Below are 12293 nucleotides of genomic sequence, written 5' to 3' on the forward strand. Positions count from 1 at the left end.
GTTCAAAGTTTCTTACAGCTTCCTCGTTGAAATATTAAGCCATACTTGAAAGAAGTTTACAAAAAAAAACGATATGTTTATGATTAGGATAGAACAAAAACAATTCTTGTGAAGCAGTTGAAAACCACTGTTCCTAGTCAAACCCAGCGAGGAAGCCAAGCCACGTTGGATAGCTGAAAAGTGCCACCTTTCTACTTTTGAAACTAGTAGGTCTTCCCCGAGAGCGAAGTGGAACGCGCAAAAAGGGCCAAAAGGTGCAAACACGAAAATGGGGCTACTACACGGACTCGGGTGCAATAATAATAATAACAATATTTGCCGCACGGACGACGACCAACAACCAGTCACAGTCAGTAGTGGCTGGCTAGCTATAAACGGAGGCGGCGACGGCAACAACGACGGAAACAAGGAACTGCTGTAAATAAAAACGACAACGGCAATAATAGCAATAACAACAGCGCGCCGCGCCGCCCCGTGAGATTGAATGCGATTACTCTGCTTCCTATACAGTATACCGGTACTATGGTGTATAGGCCAGCTTAGTGTGCCGCCATACTAACACCTGCCTGACTGACTGACTGACTGCCGTATAGCCAGCCTGAACAACAACAATTACAAAAACTGCATATGCACATGTGGGACCCTAGCATATGACGGAGGACTGACTGGAAGCCGACAGAGGTGATATGGCTCTGCACTGAACATTACTATGGAAGTTGAAAGCTGGATAAAGCTAGTGGTACAAGTTCCAGTCAATTTGCAGAAAAAAGAGAATAGCTAACACCTTCTTTGATTGAAAATAAAGAAATTGGGTCAAATTGGACAAAAGAAAATACGTTTGTGCTTTCTTGTGCAATATTAAGACCATCTTAAAACCCAAATACTTTTTATTGTAATAAATATATGGCTATATGTAAGATTCGTCCAAGAGTCTTTTATAAATAACAGTGAGTGAGAAAATGGGTGACGAATGTTCCTAACGTTTAACAAATTTCGAAAGAAGAACACTGATGTGACGTGTATAAAACTTTGATAAAACCAGTTCTGTTGTATAATCAGAGAAGTTAAAAAAATGCTTTGATTCATTCCCAGCAGAATATGAATAGAATCAGACTCCATTGGAATGAAAACTTAAAATTCATGAAACACATAAAAAACAAAATATACAATCCAAGCCACAATTTGAACCCAACAAAGTTTTAAAGAGGTTCAAAAAAAAGTCACAATGCATAGAAAAGTTGCGTTCCCACGGGTGGCACAAATGCTTCAAACATTCCCATGAATTGCACCGACAATTTATTTAGTACACGCGTCCAGGGAAACATGGACGGGAAAAAAATCACAAGAGAAGCTAAAACAGCAACATGTGCTCTAATCACTTATCGATCTATACCTTAGAGAGGAACGCTTTGCTTTTGAAGTCAATGTATTTTATCAGCCGGCAGCAGTGAGCAGCAGCGTACAACCGGCAACCGACGCCGTCGTCATCGTTTACTTTTGTCTGTGGTTTACTCATCCAGGTGAAGTGACGGTGGCGTAGCCAGAGAAACATTCCGCTGTTTTATAAGGAAATCCTTTTCGAAATCTATGATTTTTGTCTAAATTCTTTTATATTATTATTCGCACCTTAGCTGTTGAATTATTTCTTAGTAATGTTACAAAAACCAACATGATCCTTACAAATGCTAGAGCTCCACGTTGGACGCCGTGTTACAAAAATACAACAAAATTAATTTATTTCGATGAGATTACAACACGATACGTACACACTCAAAACAGATTTGCGGGCTCGGCAAAAACGCGCACAGCCGTCTGCTCAGTAAAACTATCAGCTGATATCCCAGCAAAAAGTGACATTTGTTAGCTGACTCTCAGCAAAACGATTGCCGAAGCTCAGCAATGAACTGTCAAAATTGCTGAGATCTCAGCAAAATTGTTGTTTGCTGATTACTCGGCTGTGCAAATCTCGGCAAAAGAATGGAAAAATGCTGATATCCCGGCAATCTGAATTAAGTGTGTAGAACATTACAAATGTTAAAATAGTGGACATCACAAATTGGCACATACACACAATAAAACATCCAAGTGGATAACAAATTCCGATCACAGAATGACGAGGTTAAAATAGAAATATTTGTGTTTGAGACTTTATTGACAAGAGAATATCCTGAACACCATCTAGTTTGGAGAAACGAAACAATTGACATACCAGTAGTTCTAGAAGCTGAATTTGGATATGGGTTACGTTGTTATATATTCTTTTAAACTTCGTCAGGAATATCAGTTTTATCAGAATATCAGTTTTTTATATTCTGGGATATTCTAGCTGTTGCAAACTGTCCTATAGTGAAGTCCTTCTTAGATTTGAGTAATTTTATGTGTTATTATAAATAGTAGCATTGCATAATCTACTGGGCCCCGTGAAGCTCTTGTAGTCTACAATGCCATTTATAGACACTACAGTAGACGTTCGCTCGGTGCAAACGGTTTAACTGCAAGTCCGCTAAGTGCAACCATTTTGCAGTTATCGCACCGCTATTCGTCAAAATGAAATGTCAATAGCGATGCGATGATTTACGAATGCACTTCTGTTGCAATGCAATGTTTTTCGTATGCACATTGGTTGCATTCTGCAACAACTGACAGTTATGTGACGTCTGTAAGTTGTTGCTGTTATTGAATTTCATTCGGTAAGAGAAACGTAAACATATTGCACTTATCGAACGTTTACTGTATAGGGACATTCCACGTCAGCCAAACTACCTTGAGAGTTCCGAACTTCAGATCTACACACGTAATAGTAGCCATATCTGATATAGGGAATCGCGCCACTTGGGCGGTGGCTTCTATATTCGTCTGTTTTCCACTATAACTCAATCAAGTTTGAATCAATTCACACAACTTTTGGAATGTGGTGAGATAGATACAGTATCTACCTGCGTACAACATTTCAAGTCAATTGGTTCAAAATGGACTGAGTTATAGTGGAAAACAGACGAATATAGAAGCCACCGCCCAAGTGGCGCGATACCCTACTGAGTCACACTCCATTATCAACCGCGGTCACTGGACCAATTTTAAGAATGCCAGATATTATTATAAACCTCTGGGATATTCAGGGTCGTCTAAACTGTCCTAAAATGAAGCCCTGCAAATCTACAACAATAAATTTATGTGTTTTCGCCATAAATAATAGCATTGCATAATCTACTGGAATTCGCAAAGCTCTCGAAATCTAAAATATCATTTAGAGACTATGTAGGGATATTCCAGGTCAGCCAAACTACCTTGGAGTTCAAAACTTCAGGTCTACACTCGTAACAGTAGCCATATCAATCGCGCTTACTTGGCCAACTTGAAGTCCCTTAGACATTATTATAAACCTTTGGAACATTTAGGGTTGCTCAAACTGTCCTGCAGATAAGTTCTTGACAGTAACAGTAGTTATTTTTATAATGAACTGTAAAATTACATATCCAACTGTGACATGTAATCCCCCTGGCATTCCATGAGTCATTTCAAGGTACTTTCGAGATATTCCAGATCAATCAACTGCGGAGACCATAGCTTCAGGTCTACACTTGTGATGATAGCTTTTGCCACTACGTTACATAGTGTTACATAATAAACTGTATTTACCAAAGTAGTTCAAGGAACCATAAGCGTTGTTATATATTTTTGAAATATTATAATTCTTTCTTATTGTTATGGAGCTAAGTTGATAAAAACAACCACTAGTGATTTCGTTTTAAATAGTAACGTAACACAACCAAATAGGATTCATGAACCTCTCAATTCTCCAGGGTCAGTCAATGATAGTTTTGTGATAATTTAGGTCATCTAATCTTTCATGGAATACACAACTTCATATCTATGCTAGTGGGCATATTGTTCTGTACCATTGAAATCCTGGGTTGTACAAATTTTTATGATTTTTTTTAGAAAGCTGTATTCGTTGCCATTGTTTGTGCTATGAAAAGTTACGTTACCTAGCCTAACCCACCCAGATCCGTGAACTTCTGTGAAACTCAGAGCCATTCCCAAATACCTTTGAGATATTTCAGGATTACTAAACTTTCCTACAACTAAGAACTTCCAGTTGACATTTGTATCAAAATTCTTTCCCGCTACATAGAGTACCCCTACTTGAGGGTCACAAGACATTCTTATACATTTTTGGGTTTTCTGGGTCATCCTATCCTATGACAGTAGTTAGGATTCCTTTGACAGTAGTTTCCGAGGCACGGGCACGAGACCTGGACTCGAGAAGGGCGTGCAAGCACTCAAAGCATTCGAGCGTGGGGTGCTTATGACCAACTTTGGCGGTGTGCTGAAGTACGTGGCGGCGAAGAGTGAACCACGAGCTCGCTGTACTCTACGCCGAACCTAGCATCCGGAAGGTGGCCTAAGCTGGAAGGACGGAAGGAAAGGCAGGGTATGTTGTGAGAATGCTAGACAACAACCCCGCTAAACTGGTGCTTGAAGAAACCCGGACGGAACAATAAGAGCTGGCAGCGCGCAAGGTGGGCGAACCAGGTACAGAACGATCTGGCAAATGTGGGACGCAGCCGAAGATGGAGGACTGCAGCCACGAACCGAGTGATGTGGTGAAGAATTGTTGAAAGTCACAATGATTAGCTTCGCCGAAGATTTCTAGAACAGGTAGTCAAACAAACGCCAGGTGATTGAAAACAATTTTACATGGAAGAATCCTGAAAGAAATCCCTAAAGGAACCATAACATCTCGAGAGGAATGACAAAAGAAATCCGTGGAGGAATACCTGAAGTGGTCCGTGGATGAACTCCTGAAACAATCCTGGAAAGATCCTTGGAGGCCTCACTGGAAGAATCCAGAGCGGTTCACATACCGGAAGCTGTAAAGATATCTCGTTGCGATTCCTTCGAGGAATTCCAACTGAAATTGGGGAATCCTCTTCTCGAAATCTCGGGAAGAATCCAATATACCAACACCGAGAGCATTCCGTAGAGCTATTCCGAAAGAACTCCCTGAGGAAATCGTTGAGAATATCACGGGACATTGCTAGAGCAACCCCGGAAGGAATGCCGATTAGGAATGGAGAAATTTTCAAAGAAATCTTGGGATGCATTCCTGGAGAATTCACAAGAGAATTTTCGTAAAGCAAAAACATAAATGGAGAGATGGAATCACTGGAATAGCTCTGGAACGAGTTCATCTAAGCCGAGGAAGTATTGAATAAGTTTCAATACCAGAGTAGGTGGAAAAATCTAATGAATAACATATTCAGTTATTACTTATTGAATTGCTGTAAAACAAAAAACTGATATTGGTTTGATTGTAATTGATTGAAATTAAAGATCAGAAATAATAGCAAAATCTAGTATGGTGAATAGCTCAATAATAGCTCGTTAAGATATTACAAGGTTTGAGGAAATCACTCAAAGGGGCTTTTCCCTCTTTTCAAATCTTGAGTTAAATAAATAATAATAATAACAATAATAATAAGATATTACAAGATCAAACAATATCAGATAAGACTTTTTTCTTGAAAAAAATGGAAAAAAGTTGCCAACATCCAGCATAGAACCTACAACCTTAGGATTCACAGGCGGAGATGTTTACCACTCAACTGTGGCTCACCGTGTGAATATCATGGAAATAAGAGCATGAGGTTCTTCGTTCCCACAGCTCAGAAAGGAACACATGCAACACATGGCATTTCACTTATATTGAGCCATCTCTATAAGTGTATTTGTTCCATATCGGGCAGACGAAACTCCGCGTCGTCTTTGATGCGTCGTGCCCGACTGGTACTGGTGTTTCAGACTGGTGTTTAGAATGGCAAATGTTCCAGAACTGAAAAAATCACATTTTCTCAAAATGATCCACAAAAAGAAGAAAATAAGAATGTCTGATTGTTTATTTATTTAATTATGACAATCGGACACGCTGGTTTTGTTCGCTTTTTCATCATTCTGGAGAAAAGTGCTTTTCAGTTTTAGATAATATTCGATTCTCATTTGTGCCTTCATTGTACGACGCACTGATGTCCAGGGCGTCCTCGCTTCGTTATCGTTCCTTATTTGCAGAACATGTACCGGCAAGTGTTCGTATCTCCATCTGATCGGTCCTGGCAACGTATTTTGTTTCGATCGTCGATCGTCGGACCTACAAACATGCGATTTGATAGTTACTTATGGTACTGTAACAACTCCGTACCTGGTGACACGTCACCAGCTACTCGCCTTTGACGGTGAATCGACTGATGTCGAAAGGCTTTTACATTGACGACCTGCTTACAGAAGTAGCATCGGCACAAAGCGTTGAACTTTGCCGAGAATTAAGTTGCACAAACGGGCATCCAGCAGTTCGGAAATTCTACAGCATTTGCTGAAATTCAGCAAATAAACGCTGCTGAAAGCTGGAGACACGTTCCAGGCATCCATAACCCAGTAGATGTCAATCTGCTGAACTCAATCCGCACGTCAACATCGAAGCTGTCACTCCATCTCCAGTGCTCATCAATGGTATTTTTCGCACAAAAGGACGTTTCAGCATTGCAGCTGTCCCGTGCGCTCAAAAGCAATCTATGATCTTGTAGGACAAGCATCCGTTCACGCTATTAGTTGTTGGACGTTACCACTTTCTTCATCTACATGCAGGGCCAACTCTCCTGATAGCAAGCGAAGCGTTCGTTCAAAGTTCCGGCCTTTCCAGTTACGTGATGTTGATGCACGAATGCATCACCTGTTGTCGAATATCAATCAAGCTTCGCAGAGCAAATAGAGGCAGATTTGCAACCAGTTCGGGTATTGTCAGCGTTGCCGGCCGTTGCTGAACGCTGGGGTGGATTTCTGCGGACCTTTCTATCTCCGACACCCGACAAGGAAAGCTGCGCCGGTGAAATCGTTTGCGACTGTTTTCATTTGTCTATCAACTAAGGCGATACACCTAAGAGTAGGTAGGCAATTATTCCACCGACTCGGTTATCGCTTCCCTGATGAGGTTTGCCGCAGGACGAGGAGTTCAACAGACTTTCCCAACGGCAGATGACACAGAAGTTCGTCCGTCGTTTGCGGAAAAGATGGTCGACCGAATATCTATCGGGACTGCAGCAGCGAACCCTATGGACCCACGAGCGAAACAACATTCGCCTACAAGCTATGGCTCTAGTTCGCGATATCAATCTAGCACCGCGGAATTGAATCGTTCCCTGGAAACGATAAACTCATCAGGGTCGTCAATATCCTAACCAAGCACGGTATGTTCAAAAGAGAAATAGCCGATTACCGAATCCTGACAACCAACCCGAGGAACAGGAAACAGCGTAGTTAGTTCCAGTAGTTTAGGTCCCATCAGTACAAGCGTTGTCGGATTGGAGGAGGTTCTATGGTCTCATCCCAAGGTAGGTATCTTTTTTTATATACTGCCTGAATCTTAGTTTCTCCAATCTAAAATCAACCGTATTGACAGGCACCCTGGACGTTGACCGCCGTAACGACCGAGAGGAATAGATCTGATGTAACGACATCCATTGGCCGAAGTTCACCGCGGGTTAACCTAGTGATTGACAACTGACGAGAATCTGATGTTAGGGAGTGTAGAATTGTAGACATCATTGAATATCTGTTGAATTTGTTATATCTTATTAGATTATTAAGTACAGTTAGAGTAAAGTCAGAGAAGAAGAACCGTATCTAATTATTGTGATTACCCTACACGAAATAAGACTCTCATTCTCACTGCCCATAGCACTCTCCATTTATCAGCCATAGCAGGTGAAGGCGATGACGTGCAATGGCCTATGCCACACCTGCCAGGACTGAAAGTGAGTAGAACTGACACACACGAAAAGAGGAGATGGAATAGAAGTTGCATGGAACGAGCTCACCAATTTACCTGTTAACGGCTTTTTACGACCATCGGGTCCCAATAGGTTAATAAACCCACGGAAACCAACGAACGAATCATACTGGAATGAATTTCTTCCGCGCACTCCGTCTACTGTGTTAGTGGGTACTCAACCCTACGATATTCCTCAGTGTTACACCACTGCGCACACTGTCCGATAACAGTACCAACTTGTGGGGTTATGTAAATCATGCCGTCGCACTATCACCCACTTTGTCCGGGATGATCCTTGCCCGACTGGCAAAACACCGATAGAAACGCCGCCGGTTTCGCAGATTAATCTTTAAACCGGAATGCTTTACAGTGCTGATTGGGCATCGAAATGTATGTAGGTACTGTCCCACATCGTTGACGAACCGTTCGTCAACGGCAGGACAACTACAGTCGGTAAGGCATTAGTAGCACATGTTTTCCACTCTTGGAAATTGCCACTCTGTCGAAGCACAAACCAGGCCAATCACACATCATCCGTGTCATTTGTCATCAGTCAGCTAGCTAGCAGGCAGGCAGGCAGCGTATCTAGTGCCTTGCGAATCGAGCCTTGTAATTTCGAGTGCGATTTCAATGTCGGAAAGACGCCGCGCTGCCGACTGGCGGCGGGCAGAGAGACAGATTGAGCGTAAGTACGTACCAACTAGGCCTACGTGCCTATGTTTATGTTTGCTTTCGTTAACATCACAGAGTAGGTATACATAGATGATACGCGTTTGCGATTACCTTCGCAGCCAGCACACACGGTCAGTTTTGGTTCCGGTCGTCAAAAACCGTACGGACCATATAGGCGGCCAGGCAATTGGAATGCCTCTCAAGGTGCGGATTTTCGGCTTTATGCGTGCCGGAGCGAGTGTGCTTCGCTTTTACGTGTTTGAGGACAAATCTTTCGAGTTTTGTTTACGTTTGCTTAAGATTTGTCTTCATGAAGTTGTTGGAACCTTATCATCTTGAACAGACACCTTCTGATTTCCTATTGCTGGCAACACTGATTATGCAGATTCAAACAAAGCTTTCGGAGAGCTTTCGGATTCGGAGCAAGATAGACAATAAATATACAAGAAAATTATAATGGACTGTATGTGCAGTCCATTGTATCAGATTATGTTCACATAATTGTTGGAATTATCTGGCAACACTGCTCAACATCAGAGCCCATATAACAATTGCAAAAAAAACACGCCAGAACCAGACTTTGTCCCAGTTGGGATGTTACGCCAAAGATACGTAAAAAAACGAAGTGCATAATCACCTTCACTATTATTTATCCAAAACTCTAGTTTTGAATCTACCATCCAAAAGTCAAACTGTGAAACTTCTTACAATCCGGCACGACCTGCGCGTGAACTCCGGTCCGTCCGATGTAAATTGTGCTAATCAACCGAATTATCACATCAATGCGAATTGCTTCACAACGCACGTCTCTTCTGAGAACGACGTAGGATGAATGTGTTTTGCTTTCATCAAGTATCTATAAAAAACTATCAGTTTCTTCACAGCAGCAGCCAGTAGTCGAGTAATGGCCTGAACTCCCGCTTCGCGGGAAGTTCATTTGCCAGACATTTGTCAAGGAAAATTGCCATCCGTCTTTGTGTAGCAGTAGTAGCCCTTCCCGGTCTATTGGAGATATTGAACCTGGGAAATATGATAGGTAGGATGTCGGCAGGGAAGGGAACAGCTGTTTCATGCGAATTCTAACAAAGAAGAGGCGTTGACTAGCTGCTGCAACGATTTCCTCTCAAAGTCAACAAACTTGCATCTTCTTGTTTGGCGAGTGTCTACCATCAAATAAATCACAGCGAATTGAATCGGAAATTTAACTTGTAAAAGTGTACATTAGTGTTTCTGAATAACTCACTGGACTCTTGTTTCACACATTTCTTATGACTCTCATAACTCAATCATAGTTCTATATAAGGAATAACTGCGAACGACCTCACCCAGAATCCCATTTTTACTTATCAACCTAAGAAAGAATTCAAATGAATCGCACTTACCATTCAATGACCAGATGTGTGCCGGCAAGGATGTGGCCGCGTAGACCCTACCTAGCGCTAGTGATGCGGCACTCGCCGCGGCATTCTCCTCCGCGGAGCTACTGTCGGTTTCCGGACTGGCGGAGGATATTTCGTACGGCGCTCCTGGAAATGATAGGAAAGCGAATGGAAACCGTTAGTCTTTGGGATTCTTCTGCGTGATGTGTGTACTTTATTTAGTTATTGAATGTGAAATTTTGTTTCATTGAAAGTCTTGGTATTAGGAGAAGTTGTTCGCCAACTATTTAAAGCATATAAAGTAGATCAGTTTGCATTCATTTGCAAAGATTTACATTCATTTGCTATTATCTCAGTTCAGAAGCATGCTATCGAAAAACAATGTATGGATGAATTTAACCTTGTAGTTTTATCTGAAAGTTTGCCGAATATCATTGGAGTCGCACACGCATACCAAAATCGTGAGCGAGCTGTGAAGGCAACTTTCCACAGCGTGAATGTAATTTACATTCACCGCGTGGAGAGTTACCTTCACAGCTCGCTCACGACTTTGGTATACGTTTGCGACCCCAATGTTGTTCGGCAAAATTTTAGATAAAATTACAAGGTTAAATTCATCCATACATTGTTTTTCGACAGCATGCTTCTGAACTGAGATAATAGCAAATGAATGTAAATCTTTGCAAATGAATGGTCACAACCTTGCTAAACGAGATTCTATCCATTAAGATAGTAATTAGTGACCACCTCTTAACGTTCCGATTGTACTGTTAATGTTTGCGCCGTTAAACTTACAAAACGATCTATGAAAAATTGTCAAATAATCCATTCATAACTCTACAATATGCCATAGAAACATACCAGAAAACCATAAAGCAGTCATTTCATGAAACACTGTCGAATGCTCCCTTCTTTTCGAAAAAAATAGCAATAAAAATTCCAGAATTTCATAAACTGCTCCTTGAAGTGGTTAAAACTATCTCTAGAATGATCGATAAAAAATTGGAAGCGATCCCTAAAAAAATAAAAAACAGTGTAAATTTTACAAAAAAGTCGTCCATGGTTGTTGGATCCATATATTATGGGTCATTTCGAAAAAAATAAGGGTCGTTCCCAAAATTGTATGGATCGTTTTCCAGTTTTCTATGGATCATTTTCAATATTTTATGGATCGTTTTCATATTTTCTATGAATCCTTTTCTATTTTCTATGGATCATTTTCTATTTTTTAGGAATCGTTTCCTTTGTTTTGATGGATCATTCAAAGGATCGTTTCAGCCATTTCATCCCGAGCTGGAGCAAATAACTGACTCATAATTGCAGCATAACTAAGTCAGATATCATACCTGAACAAGGTATTGATCGGTTAGTCTGGTTTTGAAAATAACTTATTTCGGTATTTTGTAGGTGTTGAGTCACCAACAAAAAATACTTCAACGAGTTATTGGTTTGGTATTGAGGTATTATTCAATTATGGAAAAATCACTATTTGTATGAAAAAACGACCGATTATTATTTAGGTATTGCAATACCTGATGTCATTATTCACTTGGTATTCATAGAATACACACAAGTTATTATTTCAGGTATTTTACCTCTTATGCAGGGCTTATTAATACCTCATTCAGGTTGTAGTTATTCTGTTTTCCATACCTGAGTTTGTTATTCTTCAGCTATTTTCTCCGTACACTACGTTAGTAAGTTGTTCTCAATGTGATGCACTAGGAAGGTTAATGGAATCATTCTGAGAATTTCTTCAGGAAATTCTTCAGAATATCCTTCAGGAAATTTAGGAAATATATCCTTTAGGAAACAGAAGTTTAGTCTGCAATTCAGGAACTCGATCTAGGGATTTTCCCTGAAACACCTGAAAGATTCACGAAAAAACTCCTAAAGGAATGCTATATATTATTAAGGTTTCCCACAAGAAACTTTTGCTAGATCTCTTGAAAAAACTCATGCTTGCTAGTAGGAATCTCTAAGGGATTCCAACAAAGAACTTGTGATGAATTCATTCAGAAGGAACTTCTGGAGGGTTCCAAGAATTTTTTCCTGGAAAATATTTATGAGGAACAATCGGAAATATTTTCCAAGCAGGGACTCCTGGAAAGTTTTCAGAACAAACTGCTGAATGGTTTGCTGCAGAAGAAACTCCCGAATGACTCCCAGAAGCAACTCCTGGATGATTCCTATGTAGAATAGACTCTTGAAGGATTTTCTAAAGGTAAGTACTTTTAAAAGAAACTCAGAAAGAAATCCTGGACAAATTCCAGAGACAAATACACTCAATCTTGTTTTTACACGACTTTTTTACGCGATTTTGATTATTTGCGGAGGACTAATAGCGTAAAAAAAATTCCCCTTGGATTTTTTTTTTGCGCGATTTCTCGAAGTTAAGCGAACTTTTTTACGCAGAC

At 40.6% G+C, this 12293-nt stretch overlaps 1 protein-coding gene across 1 annotated transcript in view; it reads right to left on the minus strand.

The window, feature by feature from the left end:
- Nucleotides 1–10023, minus strand: part of LOC109409462 (E3 ubiquitin-protein ligase znrf2) — a gene marked incomplete at its 5' end in the record, with an annotated part of 61210 nt that extends 51187 nt beyond the window's left edge. The window contains 1 exon segment of the mRNA XM_062845137.1: nt 9880–10023. Within this exon segment, the coding sequence (XP_062701121.1) occupies nt 9880–10023 (144 nt within the window).
- Nucleotides 10024–12293: the final 2270 nt, after the last annotated feature.

This window comes from Aedes albopictus, chromosome 1 (assembly GCF_035046485.1).
Source record: "Aedes albopictus strain Foshan chromosome 1, AalbF5, whole genome shotgun sequence".
In the NCBI taxonomy this organism is placed as follows: domain Eukaryota; kingdom Metazoa; phylum Arthropoda; class Insecta; order Diptera; family Culicidae; genus Aedes; species Aedes albopictus.